Here is a 15,093-nt window from a genome sequence, read left to right on the forward strand (position 1 = left end):
TGTCATTGTCTGTCTCATCAGCTGCTCATAGCAGTCTCTTCTGTCCCTTGTTCCAGCTATCTGAGCACCAGAAATTGCCCCATGCCCTTTCTCCCAAATATTCCCTGTTTCTAGCCAGGAATTCCTGCCTAGGCAGGGGCATCTCTTCTGCCCCTTTGCCCCCAACACCTTATCCAATTGATTAATGAATCCAGGTTGTATACACAGGGGAGATGTGAGAGTTGGAGTCCCCTCTGTGCATTACAGCCAGGATATGGGGGACTATATTCAGTGCTTGTGCCAGGGAAAATGAGGTCAGGCTTTCCAATAGAGAGAGATGATGGTCCAGACATAAACAAACTGATTTTTTGGTATGGAAAACTTTCTTCAGTGTTTATGCTCTTGAATCGTGACAGAGAAGAATTGCAAATAACCTTTACATGAAAGTTTTCTTTCAGAATAAATGACAAAAATATTTTAAAGGAGTTTTGTACAAAGCACTACTAAATGATTTCGTAAATGCAGAAGCTTCTCTTGACAGGCTGAGAGAGCTGGACTGATTCAGCCTGGAGAAGAGAAGGCTCCTTAAGGGGAGACCTCAGAGCAGCTTCCATTTTCAAGCCTCTTGGGTTTCCCCTTGTTTCAGAGATCCTTGAACAATATCTTGGCACTCCACCATTACGGGAATGTATTATAATTTAAATACAAAAATATTTTTAAATAGCTCAAAAACTGTGATGTAAAAGGACAAATGGCAGTGCTGTTAATGTCAGGGAAGAATGGACTACGTATCTCTTTGTAGTAGTAAAGCTGTGCTGCTTTGCGGTTGTGAGTACCATTCATATCTTCCTCACCAGCCTTTCTGCTCGTACTAGTACTAATGCCAGAAGAGTCTAACAGCAGCATTTCCCTCCTACCAAAAGCTGTGTTTTCTGAGCCAGTTTCACATACTGTTTCATAAAGAAACAATAAAATATCACTGTGGGGAGTGAAGCGATGCTCTGCAGCAATGTGTACTCTTAAGTAAAGGATTTGATTAGGAGGAAGTTGTGAAATAAGCAATTAAAGAAGATTAAAGCTCTGCACTATGTGGAGCGCGCCAAATTTGAGTCCTACTTTGCCTTGAGTAACTAGAAAGCCTTGTACAGCCTTTTTGCTGCTGTGATGCATTCCCAACCTCAGCTCTGCCATGCCTGTTATTTACAGTCCAAGTCCTGCAGGGCACTGCTTTGGCTTATTTGATTTTACTTTGTTTAAATGCGTGTTTGTACTGACTTTGAACGAGGGGCCTCCATCCTGGTGAGGCCTTTGGTGCGCACTGGAATGAAAACAACGAGTAATTGCAGACGAGTTCTTGTTCAGATCCCGCTTTCATTTCATGCTGACCTACTTTTGTACTCCACCGATATATTAGAGCTACACCAGTGTTTATTGTCCTGTACTTCCGTAAAACACCTTCCATTCCCATTTCATTGTACAGTGTAAGATTATCCTAATGCTGGAGTTTTATGACGTTCTTTGAGCAGCCCCCTTAGCAGAAGACCTATCAGTGTCAGAAAGTGATGTATGTGGGAAGTGAGCACCGGCTCAGCTGGCAAATCAAGTCTAATTAATGGCCTCCCAGCCTGGCTTAACCCAAGCCTGACCCAGTGGTAATTAAGGAGAAAAAGCAACTCTCATGAAGTCCTGCCACATTTTTGGCATTCGTTTAGCAGAAAAAACACATTAAAAGATCATTTTAATTGATGAGACTTAGTAAACTTCTACGGTCTTTAAGAGAGAAATTGTGTAGCTGTCATCCTTTGACAACCTCTGGAAATACGTTCAGCCGCTTGAAGGTGTTGCTTTGGGAATTGTGTCCGATTTCCGTAAATCCTCTCTGTCCTCTACATCCATAAATAATAATCCTTGCAATCTCTATGGAGACATAATTTCTTCTAAAACAAAGGAAAAACATGGTTTCTTTCCTGTTCTTAATCCATTCATAGCTTCTGACTAAAATCATTGATTGACTGTAAAGCTTTTATGAACAATGTTGATGAAGATAGCTGGGCAAAATGGGAATTATTCTGCAAAACATGTCAGAACTGGAAAGAAAAAGATGCGTAGAGATTTCCCTGAAATCATTTAAGGATGAGCAAAGCATTCAGTTTTGTTTGCCCGATTTTCTTTACAATTGTATAATTTATAAAAATGACAACATGAAGAATGCTCTGTTGCTTCAATAGGAAACAGGGGGGCATTTTGCTCCAGGGTGTGCGAGTAAGAGCTCAGGGGAGCTGGCTTGAGCTCTCCAGCTTGAGCTGTGAGCTAGAGAGACATTTCCCACATCTCTTATACTCTGAGTGGGTCACACACAAAGACAGAGATGACTGTATGACGTACAGGTGGTAGCAGTGGCAGCGGGAGGAAACCACATTCAGGGCTTATAAAACACTTGAGCAATCAACTTTAGTGAGCTGGAAGGCAGCAAAGACCATCATCTCAGTCCTTTCCTACCTGTGTATTTTATGTTGCTTTTTTATATGTATTGTATCTTTTTCTACTTTTTCCAATATCCTTGTTATATCCCAAGTCAGGAGTCTCCTGTAAATAATTTTATGGTTCCATTCAACAACCAAACCTTTAATTACAATGAAAAGCTGCTTGGATTATCAGTTTCAGCATGTAATTCCTTCTATAAAAATTTCCTTTCATCACCGAGTTAGAACTACACTTGGAGAAATCTGTTATAAATCATCTGGAGGGAGCTTCCTGTGGTCTTCTTAAAGGAAGATTTTAAATTGAGACTATTTCTACAATACTAATTGACTAAAAAAAAAGTCTAATTGACTTTTTTTTACCTTTGCCATCCATTATTTCGTGTGAAGTTCTCAATGAGTCATGTCTCATTATGAGCTTGGAATGATGAGGGCTAAGTAGAGTGTATTGACTGCTTGGGAGCAGCATTGATGGGTTGTGGAGAGGAAGCCATGTTCCTCTGGGACAACTGGTAAAAATAGCACATGGGAAACAAACCTTAAGATCAACATGTAATTGCTGAAGCACCAGTTGATTTACAGGGAACGTACTGCATTAGAGCTCTGACACAGCTGTGAGAACTCTTTGTAACAGCAGAAAATGCGAGTAATAAGTTGCTTGATATTAAGTCTTTATGGTATTTGGCATATTTAGCATGTTATGGTAATCCCTATCTCTTTAACTAATTGATAATTGGTTTAGCAGAGATCCTGTAGAGGCTGTTGCAAATGCGTATTTTGTGTTTCCATGAAACTTGCCTTGAATCCTTTTCTGGGGAGAACAGAACTATTTCTTCCCTTCATCTAGTTCATATATTGGAAACGTCACTTTAGTTTGTGTGTCCTTTAATCATTGCTTAGTGCATTTGTATGATTTTAACCCTTTTTTCCCCTTTCACTTGCAGTACTATTAGATTTTAGTAAAACTCACCAAGTTCCAGTTTCAAAAACGTGTTTAAAATTCACCGAGTTTTCTGTTTGTTCCCACAGGATCATGTTCAGAAGCTGTACCTGTAACTGATGTGTCACACAGCGAATCAGTTGAAGAAAGCCCTTTCCGTCCCCCTTCCCACTCTTTTTCCACTGTCTTCGACGAGGACAAGCCAATAGCCAGCAGTGGAACCTACAACTTGGACTTCGATAACATTGAGTTGGTTGATTCTCTCCATGCCTTAGGACCGAGCTCTTCAGAATCAAAGAATCGTGACCCCAAAGCAAATGTGCGAAGAAAATCTACTGATTCACTCCCAGTTTCCAAATCTACGTTGTCTCGATCTCTTAGCTTGCAAGCTAGCGATTTTGATGGAGCATCTTATCTTGGCAACAGTGAGACATTAGCGCCGGCAGCGGATGTATATGGTACTGGTTCAAGCAGTGCTTCTAGTACCCTTAAGAGAACAAAGAAATCTAGACCAGCTTCCTTAAAAAAGAAGCAGCCAGCCAAAAAGCCTCTGGATGCTCCACTAGTGAAGGAAACACCTCAAGAACCACCTGACCTTGGCCAAGCTGATTGCGACCCAGGTGAGGATAAAACAGCATCTGAAGCTAAAGCTGATTCAGTAAGGCCTGAATGTACTGAACCTTCTAAAATCTCTGCTGAGAAACAGGAGGCCCCGCCTGTGCCTGAAGGATCCCACCCTTTGGATCCAGACAGTTTGGAAGGGATTAGTGCATTTGGCACTGGAGGCAGCAAAGTACAAAACTCTCCCCCTGCCAATAAGAAACCACTACCTCTTACAACAGCACCGGAGCCTGAGGAGGTGACTCCACCAGACACTGGAGGACAAGAGGACCCTCCAGTCAAAGGTGTTGCGGTGAGGCTGGAGTTCGATTACTCTGAAGAGAAAGGGGTGAGTGAAGACCAGCAGGAGAGTACTCCTCCTCCCAAAAAAGCAGGTAAAAAGCCTGGTGCTAAAATGCCACTAAGGAGGCCAAAGACTAAAAAGTCAGTGGAAAAGCTTGACAATGCGCCTACCACACCAACTAAGTCACCCACTGATCCAAACGAAATCCCTATCACAAAAGGCTCTTACACTTTTGATATTGACAAGTGGGATGATCCCAATTTTAACCCTTTCTCATCTAGTACAAAAATGCAAGAATCACCCAAACTGCCTCAGCAAACGTACAGTTTTGAGACAGAGATGTGCGAGGACTCAATTGACCCTTTCAAGTCTTCTTCTAAGATAGCCAGCTCGCCCTCTAAATCTCCAGCTTCCTTTGAGATACCAGCCAGTGCCAATGAAACCAATGGAACAGAAGCAGACAACTTGAATAAACCTGCAAAAAAGAAGAAGACACCATTAAAAACGTAAGTTAAAGGGTGCTCTTGTTTCTAGCTTAGAAGAAGCACATTCCTCCCCCTTAGCACAGGTACACTCTGGTTATATTTGAATAGAGAAAGGAAGATGATGTTGAGTGTTGATGGCTACACAAGTGGACTCACGCTGTGGGGGTCTGTATGTTCTCTTCCTCAATAGCTTGATGTTTCCAGACCAAAGGAGAGAACCAGGGCTACATCAGGCCAGATGAAGTCATTGGTCTGGAGGCTGTGGCTCAGTGTATCTTTCATACAATCATAGAATGGTTCGGATTGGAAGGGACCTTAAACCCTGAATCTGATCTAGTCCTAATTCTGTCAGTTTTGTGCTGAATTTTCTGTGACCTCGTCTTGGGGATTTGATACAGTTTGAGATGATCAGAGTCTTCAGTAAAGACCATTTTATGAATCATAGTTTTTGAGAGTGGGATGTGAAGTAGTAAGGCAATGACAAATCTATTGCTCACAGCAGGAAGATGGTTTTACGCGGTGACTTACGGCATTTAAAAAAAAACCACCTGAAATAGGAAAATGCAGGATTGAATTCTATTATTTTACAAACAGGACTAATCATGTGAGAAATTATCTTCCTGTGAAGGAGCTTACAGTTTGCAGAAGGGTTTAAATCTTCAGTGCTACAAGTTGGGGAAACATCCAGCTTTTAGACACAAGCTGCAGGATAAATTCTCTAGCTTGCTGTATTTAGACATTAGGTTAAAAACCTCAATGGCTAGTTGCATTGGTTCCATGGTTAACTTGTTGCTGTGCCTGTTAGTTTCTCTGTTCAGACATGGTTATTTCTAGCTGGTAGTCAGTAAGTTTATGTCCCATTTATCTGCAATCGGAATCCTGTGTGTATGTGTAAGAAAGTATCTCAGTGCGTGTCCCCTTATAGTGTGTTTCAGCTACCCAACAAATATGTGAATTAAAAAAGTAAAAAGCCTGGCAATTTGAAGATAACGTGGTTGAGGACAAGGGGTAACAGGTTAAAACTTAAACAGGGGAAGTTTAGATTGGATATAAGGAAGAAGTTTAGCGGGAGGTATCCCTGCCTATGACACAGGGTTGGAACTATATGATCTTAAGGTCCTTTCCAACCCAAACTGTTCTATGATTCTAAGTTCTTTACTGTAAGGGTGGTGAGGCACTGGAATGGGTTGCCCAGGGAGGTTGTGAGTGCTCCATCCCTGGCAGTGTTCAAGGCCAGGTTGGATGAAGCCTTGTGTGGGACGGTTTAGTGTGAGGTGTCCCTGCCCATGGCAGGGGTTGGAACTGGATGATCTTAAGGTCCTCTCCAACCATAACTATTCTGTGATTCTATGTAAAACATGACCTCCCTTACAGAGTGAGGTGAAGATTATTCAGTTGTTTCTGAGCAGCTTGCTGCCCTCTAGGCTTCTAATTCACCTCTCTTGCCAGATTTGAGGAAGTGCCAGATTTGAGGAAGCTTGTGCCATTTTTTCCTTTCTAGGGGCATTTCTGACTTAGGGGAAGTGTAGACCACAGTATGGCTGAGTTGGTTTTTGTGGAAGAAGCCTGGGGTTTGTGATTTTTTGCTTCATTTAGACTGGATATAAGGAGGAAATTCTTTCCTGTTAGGGTGGTGAGGCACTGGAATGGGTTGCCCAGGGAGGTTGTGAGTGCTCCATCCCTGACAGTGTTCAAGGCCAGGTTGGACAGAGCCTTGGGTGCCATGGTTTAGTGTGAGGTGTCCCTGCCCATGGCAGGGGGGTTGGAACTGGATGATCTTAAGGTCCTTTCCAACCCTAACTGTTCTATGGTTATATGAGTCTATGATTTTCAGGTATGCGTGAAATTTAGTGGAAGTTAAGGCAGGAATTGAGACGCATGCCAGGCTGACATGTTTTTCAAGCCTCCACTCCAAGCTAGCTTGCTCCAAACCAAGAAGACTTCAAAGTCTGCCTGCAAGAAAGGAACAATTTGAATCTGACTGGGCAAGTGCAGAGGGAGAGAGGGGATTTTTATTATCACCAGGTCCTTAAGTCTGATACTTACAGGCAGCCAGAGTCAACTTGTGCCTTCCAGTAGCTGCAGTGGAGTTGACAGACCCTCAGTGTAACCTTCTTGTGTCCCCTCATCATCTTTGAACATTAGAATGAATTCCCAAGTTGTCAATTTTAGGGGAAACATGAGTTTTTACAAAAGGCTTGCTAAACCACATTTGTCCTTGGGAGAATCCTGTTCTACAGAGCTCACTGCTGGGCTTTATTGTAGTGGAAGAAGTGAAATTACCCTAGAGCAGGGCTTGCAAGGTCTTAGGTCAGGGGCCTTGCAGGGATTCCCAGCCCTTCCCTGGGACTGCTTTCACTGCATCATGTTGTGTGTCTGCTCCCTGCAGCCCCGTAACCTACTTCTACAAGTGGTTTCTCAAAGGGAGAGAATCTGCATATTAATACACAGGGCAGCCTGCAGCCATAATACGTTCTAGAAGAAAATTACCCTAAAGCATGCCAGGGGAAGCAGTGGCTTTTATTTATCTTTGCCTCTCTCTGGTATCTCTTCTCCTTCAAAAGGGGCCTCAGCATTTCTTCTCTGGGGGGGTCCAGTGCAGGAGAACACCATGCCAGGCAAGGAGATGGGGTGTAAGACCCTTGGCAATGCTCCCATGGTGGGACAGGAGAGAGAAGCCACTGCAAAACACTTCAGGTCCAGGGGGCAGAAAGGAAGGTGTTTGAATTAGGAAGGGAACTGTAATACACCAGGACTCCTAAACCCTGATTAAGGGAATTGAAAACCTAATTTTGCAAAGCCAGGAGTTTTTATTAGTACTGTTGAGAGGTGCCGAAAGAAAACTCTGTGGACCAGTTTGGGACTGTGTCTCATACGGAAATACAGCAGTTTCTAGATTAGAGCTATAGGAGGCAAAGAAGCCAGGCATAAATAATGAGAATAGCAATGCTAAGTTTGTACTGTTTGGAATCTGTGACATATGCTAGGTCTTACCTGTGTTAAATCAAGAAAAATAACCAGGTTTTATTCTTGAATGCAACCTGCAGCAGTCTAAGCGTTGACCTCCGTGTGAAAAGATGAGATTTTTCGAAGAGAACAGCTTGGCACAGATTACTCTCTAGCTGTATACCTAAGTGCTGAGCTGCTCTGAGACAGATCATGCTGCTCAGATGATTCTGAACAAAGAGCAGCTGATGCCTCCTGAGCGCCTGTTTATAGTGAAGGGTAAAAATAGTGACTTGTATAGACATTGCTCTTGAAGCTGCTGGATGACTGGAGGCTGTGTTTAGAAACACAAGGTGCCAGCTTCAAGAGCTTTGCATGTGAGAAGAGCCGGACAGAAGCTGCCAAGCTTATAAGTAGAAGAAAACTTTTCTTAGCATTAATTGTTTGACAAGGTTTGCTTCTGGTTTTGAGGCAATCCGTTTGTTCTGTCACAACACAACGTTAGGATTCAGTGAGAGCTGAAATAGATGAGATTCAAAGAAAATTAAAGAAATTTTTATAAGAGCAAGTAGGGACAGGCCAAGGGGAATGGCTTGAACCTGCCCGAGGGGAGACTGAGCTGAGCTCTTAGGCAGAAGCTCTTCCCTGTGAGGGTGCTGAGGCGCTGGCCCAGGGTGCCCAGAGAAGCTGTGGCTGCCCCATCCCTGGCAGTGCTCAAGGCCAGGTTGGACACAGGGGCTTGGAGCAAGCTGCTCCAGTGGAAGGGGTCCCTGCCTTTGGCAGGGATTGGAGCTGGATGAGCTTTAAGGTCCCTTCAACACAAACCAGTCTGGGATTCTATGATTCTATGAAATGTCTTTTTCTTTCTTGAATCAGGTACATGATTTGAAGTGGTCAAGTAGCTTTCTCTGTACTGCCATAACAAATCAGCAAGAAACCCTTGCTTAACTATATTCTTTCCTTAAGCTTAACTATCACTGAAGAACAGTTCTACATCCCTTATGATAACAAATACTGTGGTTTGAAATGAAAGCAGGTGGCTTCCATCAGGGAAGGCAGGGATGGTTAGTATGTTGAAAGGAACTTGGAGGCAACAGCTTTGAATAATGTGTTTTGTAAGATGAAAGCGGGTCAAAAGTGTAACATTGAATTTGGGAGCAATGAAGGACTTGAATGTTTTTTTTTTCTCCCCATGTACTTCACAATAAAAGTAGAAGTTAAGGTTATACAGGTAGAAAATATGCATGATCAGATTGCCTTAACACATTAACCGAGTATTTGTAGGTTTTTCTTTTTTGTCAGTTCCTTCTGTCTGTCTCTCTTTTCTTTGTCTTATTTGTCTTAGGATGGTAGAAGATGTGATGTCTGTATGTTCTCTGTTGTAAGTAATTCTAAGCTAACCATTCAAGTTTCCTCTTTGATTTATGGGCTTTTTAATTTTACTTATTTAATTTGCAGCATGATCAGTTGCTATTGAGCATGAAGCTTTTATGTTAACTATTCCTTTTCACTGGCATGTGTGAAAGCTGTTTTCAGTAAGGTGCCTGGCTGTGAATGATTTTGAGGAAGCTATTGCCTCTTTATCTGTTTGCCTACCAAAGATCCTCTTTTAAGAACCGTATAGATTTTGTATCCTTAGCTAAAATACGATAGTTGTATTTCTACCATTGTACAACATCACTGTACAATTGGTCTTTTGTAAATACTGTATAAAGTGTTTCTCCTGATTAAAGGAATAATAAGGAATAATTCTAGCGTCAAAACTGGGTAATCAGTAACATTGAACATACCAATATTCCACTGTCCAATTTATTTTCCCCTTTAGATGTGGTATTGATTTACTCTCTGCTGATTGAAACCCACCATTATCATTTCTAGAGTTGATGTTGCTGTCATTGATCAGGCGTGAGCTGGTGGGCAGCAATTTTTGCCACTGCATCTCAGTTCAAACATAAAGTCCTTATCAGTGAGTTTGCTGTGACATTTTTCTCCCATTTTCTAGTTAGTAACATAAATGTATCTACATAACTCTGGCAAAATGCATCAAAAGAAGAAGTAGATAACTGGTTTATTTCCTGGTTAGAAAATATTTTAAGCCAATTGTGAATGAGCATAAAGGCAAACTTCATAATTACACACCAGGACAAAATGTATGTTCACTCCTTTTGCCTGATTGAAACCTGTGGGGTTTTGAAGGGCTCCAGTGTCCGTGCTCCCAGTCTGCACATTGAGCTGTCAAGGGAACTGGAAGCAAAATTGCCATATTTGTTGTTGTATTTGTTTTAAAAAGGGTCTGTTGTGCACATTTATAATGATAGAGCTTTGTTCCGATCAGAACAGCATCTCCCTCAGCTGGTTTCATGTAGTTCATCCAGAGCATACCAGTTTTTTTCTCAGTGGTTTATGGGGTCATTGGTACTTCCTGCTCAACTTCATCACAATTGTATTTCTTAGGTTAAGATGTGTTTTAGACCTAATTTTCAGATGGGAAACTGAAGCAGACAGGAGCTAAATAATTTGCTTAAGGGCGCTGAGGATGTCTGTGCTGGAGCAGGGATTTGAATTGCAATCGAGCAGCAACTCTGCTCTGTGAATATGTCGGTGCTTAGCATGAAAAATATGGCAATCCTGCTTTTCTCAGCTTCTGGGGAATGGAGTCCTGTTCCAAATGCATGACAAGAATATGTACCTATGGCATGTTTCTCTGTGCTGCTGCTGCCTAATGGATGGGATTTTAAAGCAGACGGGCTTGTAGAGGTTGCATTGTCTGTGGCTGTTGTGCTGAGTGTGAAATGACCTGATTCTTGCTGGTGTTACCATATTAACGGTTTTAACTTTATTTTCAGTGATACATTTAGGGTGAAAAAGTCACCAAAAAGATCCCCACTATCTGATCCTCCTTCTCAGGTAAGGCACTGCCTTATTCTGATGCGTGTAGTGTGTGTTCCTGTAGGGGAGATAAAGGGAAACTTGATTTATTCAATTGTAGAATTTCACATTTAATAATAGAAGAGGCTTTTGTAAAGAATATAAACATTTTAGCATCCAAGTATAGCACACTGGGCTATAATCAGAAGGTATTAACGTTTTAGTCTCTAGAAGTGTGTGTACGATGTATATTAGATCTAATATTTACTCTGGGAATTCCAGTTAGAGTATTAGTAAATACACTTCAGAAGGTCCTATGTTACAATAGCTTGATGACATGAATAAATATCTCCAGTTGTCTGAAGAACAGGCATAGCTATCTACCCTTTTAGATCAGAAAGTGAGAAACTAAATGCATCAAATTGGTGGGCTGGATGGGAAATAGAAATAAACCAAGTGGGCTGATCCTCCAGGAACATGTGCTTGGATGGTTTTATTCCTTGTTGTAAACTACCTGCAGGTGGTTTTCTTGGAAGAGAAGTTAACAAAAGCTGTTCTGCCTTACAAAGGCCTCACTGCTTTGATGTGCCACAGCTCCTTCCATGCTGCTGTTCATCTTCCTGTTATCCATCTATCCTGTTATCCTTTTCTTTGTGCTGCTCAGCAGCACAGAAGTGAAGAAAGGGCTTGTGACCTCACAGACCTGTGAAGGTTTGCCCCTGTGAGGGAAGCCTGAAAAGTCACTTTTGGTAGTCAAAGACTTCAGTCATGGGTGATGTGTGCCACTTACGTCAAGTGCCTAACAGCTTTAAACAGCTCTGGTTTCTCTTTCTTCCCTGTTCTCAAGGAACCTTTGCAATGCAAGTGTGTATCACCAAAGAGTTTAGTTATGCTTGGAAAACTTGCTGCTAGTAGAGTTCCAAATGAAGGACTTGCATATTTGCTGTTAAGTATTAGATATACAGAGCTGCAGCAAAGAGTATGGAATTAAAAAGGTGATTGTGGTCAGGCAAAGGGATTCAGAGAGTTCAACATGTTAATAAAAGTTAATAGAATTAATTGGCACTTGTTTTCTGCAGGATCCCACTCCACTGCCTACTCCGGAAACACCTCCCGTCATATCCACAGTGGTTCATGCGACAGATGAGGAGAAGCTGGCATCTTCAGTGACCAGCCAGAAATGGACCTGCATGACCGTGGACCTGAACACGGATAAGCAAGATTATCCACAGCCCTCTGATCTGTCTACATTTGTGAATGAGACCAAGTTCAGCTCTCCTACGGAGGGTATGCTTTATAAAGGACTGTCTGCATCCAGCTGATGCTGTATTTATTGAGAAGGTTTGGGTTGTTCGAGGATGATGGCATGTACTGTGCTGAATAGAAACTGTGTTATTTGGGAACCCTAAAAATTATGCTCTTTGGACCAATCCAGGGAATTTGTCACTTATGGGGAGCTGAGTGTAAGACCCCAATAGTCTGATCTTGAATTTTCCAGGAAGAAGAGAGAAGAAGATCAAAGGAAAATGAAAGAAGTCTTCAGACAAAGGCTTTCACTTCCTTTGTATGGTTAACTGTAGAATGCTCTGTTCTTCTGCACATGCTGCTTGTTCTCTCTGTGCCCTCACAGGAGACTGTGGTCTGATACTGCTCTCAGTTAGTGCTCTTGGATCCAGAGTCACTGAACTACTGGTTTTCCTTTAGCCTGTTCCTCTAACCTGAGCAGGAGACGGTCCCAGGAGATAGTCCCACCTTAAAACTCTGCTCAAAGCTTATGTATTGCTTTAAAGCATTTCACATGCCATCTCTCCTCCAGGTTCCTAGAACCCAGGTGCACAAAAATGTCCAGGATATCCCCTGGATAAGATAGTTATCATTCACATGCCAGATAAGATTTCCTTCTAAATCAGCTGATTCAGATTTCTCCTGTTGTACCTTCCTATGGGTAGCGGTGAGCTAAAGCTGGAGCTTCCTGTTACAAGAACTGTCATTGCAGGTCTGTGAAATGTGGAAAGAGAACTTAGGAAACTTGTGTGTGGCCTTCCTTAGGGTTCCCGAAGGGAATACAGCTTTGCAACATCTGCTCTGCTCCAAGGGCAGCTTTACAGCTTTGTGGGTGGGAAGAATGTATGACTTCAACTTGGCTGAAACGTTCTTTGTGATCACAATTTATTCCCCGCTCAACCTTTCAACCCATGTCCCAGTCTGCCATTGAAGCTACTTGATGCCATTTTAGACTGGGTTTGAGGAGTTTTTGCCTAACGAAGAAGTGCTAAACTCCTAGGTCAAATGTGTTTGACGTTAAAAGGCAGAAATAATCACACTGGTTTTAATGGGACTGCACGTGTTCACGTGCACGTGCTTGTGTGTTTGCGTAGCCTGGGCTTTGTGGAAATGTGTTACTTATCTGTGTACAGAGAAGTATTTCAGTCTGAATAAATCCATTTGGCTTTGCTGTCAAATCATGAATATTAGATAACAAATTCATTTAATTTGTGTTAAGAACAAACAACAAATACTTTTCAGGAAAGTCACCCAAATCTGGGAAATAAGAAATGCCATGGAAGGAAATGGAACAAAAGACTAGTGAGAGATACTCTAAGGGAATCATTTTAGCTATCAAAGCGGGTAGAAGAAAGTGAGCAAAGCTCCTAATTAAATGCTAATTGTCTTTTCTCCTGTGTGCTGCATGGTGCAGACAAGTTTCAGATTACTGCCTAATTATAATCAACAACGCTTCCGCTTTTCACGTCTCTTACAAATAATAATTCCCCCCCCATCTTTGACAGTCTTGCTCCTGAGGCATTGAGAAATCCTTGAGTAATTCCAGGGCTGTTCCTCCGTGCGGGTATTTTTACCCCTCCCAGACACCAGTATGAGTGTTATCCTGTAACCTAACACGGCTTTTACACGGATACAGCCCAACTACTGAGTCAGCCACTCCATCCAGCTCTCATCTGTTGCGTACGCTGCTTGTAACTGCTGCCATTTTCGTGTGGCACGGACCAGAAATAAGCAGTAATTATTAGCAGAAAATGCTGATGTAATCTTGCAGCTATTTGTAGGAGGAGTTGGAGGACATCACTTAGTAAGTCTGTTGTATGTATTTCTAAAAGGTAATTATCTTATTCATGGGGTATCCTGGGCATTTGTAATTATGAATGCATAGAGATAACCAGAGATCCTAAGGTTTTGGATGGGGAGATAATATCTTAGAGGAGAAACCTAGGAGAAGAGGTAGAGTCTAATTATGCTGGCAAGTTCTGAGAGCAGTGAGACGAAACAAACCGCGTTTAGCGAGCCGTGTTATTCCCTTTGTTTCTAGCTGAAGTATTTCCATCTGTGTCCTGCTGGGGATTTTTAAATCAGCAAAGTTAAATATGCGTTGTCCCAAAAAGCAGCTTAGGTTGCAATTGCAAAGCTGCTACAAGCCCTGCAGGCAGTCAGAATGTCTGTGCCAGCAGAGGACAGTGCCGGTACATCTCCTGCCCGTGAGCATACCTGTACCCTCACTCGCCACTTGATCTCTGGGGTTGTAAAGCTGCCCCACATACATTCATGATGCACCTCATTGGGTTTATGTGTAGATAAATGAAATAGAGAAAGGCAGTTACTAAAGCCTGGATGCTCTTACCTGGTATTGTATGCTTTCTCCTGCAATTCTGCATTTAGTAGGTGGTTTAAATCTCATGGTTTCAGGTTTGGTTTGGCTTTTGCTAGGAAGGAGCTTGTGTATGATACCAGAAGGTTGTCCATCTTTCTTGACTCCCTGTTACCATCAAAAACATGTGGTGCTAGGAATTTAAACATGAGGAGCCTGCTATTATTGCATTCTCTGCACTTGGATGTTTTAACCTCCCACATGTCAGGTACTAAGAGTTTGTGGCTGTTCCTATTCAGTGGCTGTTTGACAAAATACATAGACTTGTGGAATGTACGGTAAAAACTATTGAGCATTGTAAACTCACATTGCGCCCTTTTGAACTTTCTCCTTTTCTTAACAAAACAGGTGAGAGATTGTCCTTAGGGTTGGTTTGTCTTTAGAAAGCAAACGTTTTAATGATGCCTTTCTGATACAAGCCCTGCTTTTGAAAAGCTGCCCAAATCTAGCAGAATTTGAGCACTTGCTTTTGTCATAAAGTAAATGTTAGTGTGCCATTCATTGGAACTGCTCTGCAATGGAAATGAACGCAAACAGTGGTTTATTAACTTAACTCATGGAAACATTAAATAGAGCGTTAGGACAAATCAGTTATGTCTTTAATTTTTAAATTAAGTTGTATTTAACCAAAGTCTTTGCATTTATTTGGGTGCAGGAAGGTCTGCTGTCTTTCCCATTTCTCTGTGTTTTATCCATCTGCCTCTATATCAGCTACTGGGTGACGATGGATTGGAAAGAAACACTGGTTATTCCCTCCAGTGTAATTAGGAGATTAGAAGTAGAGCAGCAATAAAGATTTGCATTTTTATTAGGGTTTAGATTTGGGGTTC

The 15,093-nt window shown here is 42.0% G+C and overlaps 1 protein-coding gene across 7 annotated transcripts in view; it reads left to right on the forward strand.

Moving 5' to 3' along the window:
- TACC2 (transforming acidic coiled-coil containing protein 2) overlaps positions 1-15,093 on the forward strand; it is a 150,102-nt gene that overhangs the window by 109,083 nt on the left and 25,926 nt on the right. For 6 of the 7 annotated variants that reach the window (XM_065672408.1, XM_065672411.1, XM_065672412.1 and 3 more), the window contains 3 exons: positions 3,489-4,809; positions 10,581-10,641; positions 11,682-11,889. In XM_065672408.1, the coding sequence (XP_065528480.1) occupies positions 3,489-4,809; positions 10,581-10,641; positions 11,682-11,889 (1,590 nt within the window). The remainder of the gene's footprint in view (positions 1-3,488; positions 4,810-10,580; positions 10,642-11,681; positions 11,890-15,093) is intronic. The other variant, XM_065672410.1, reaches the window with a different exon arrangement.

This window comes from Lathamus discolor, chromosome 3 (assembly GCF_037157495.1).
Source record: "Lathamus discolor isolate bLatDis1 chromosome 3, bLatDis1.hap1, whole genome shotgun sequence".
Classification (NCBI taxonomy): domain Eukaryota; kingdom Metazoa; phylum Chordata; class Aves; order Psittaciformes; family Psittacidae; genus Lathamus; species Lathamus discolor.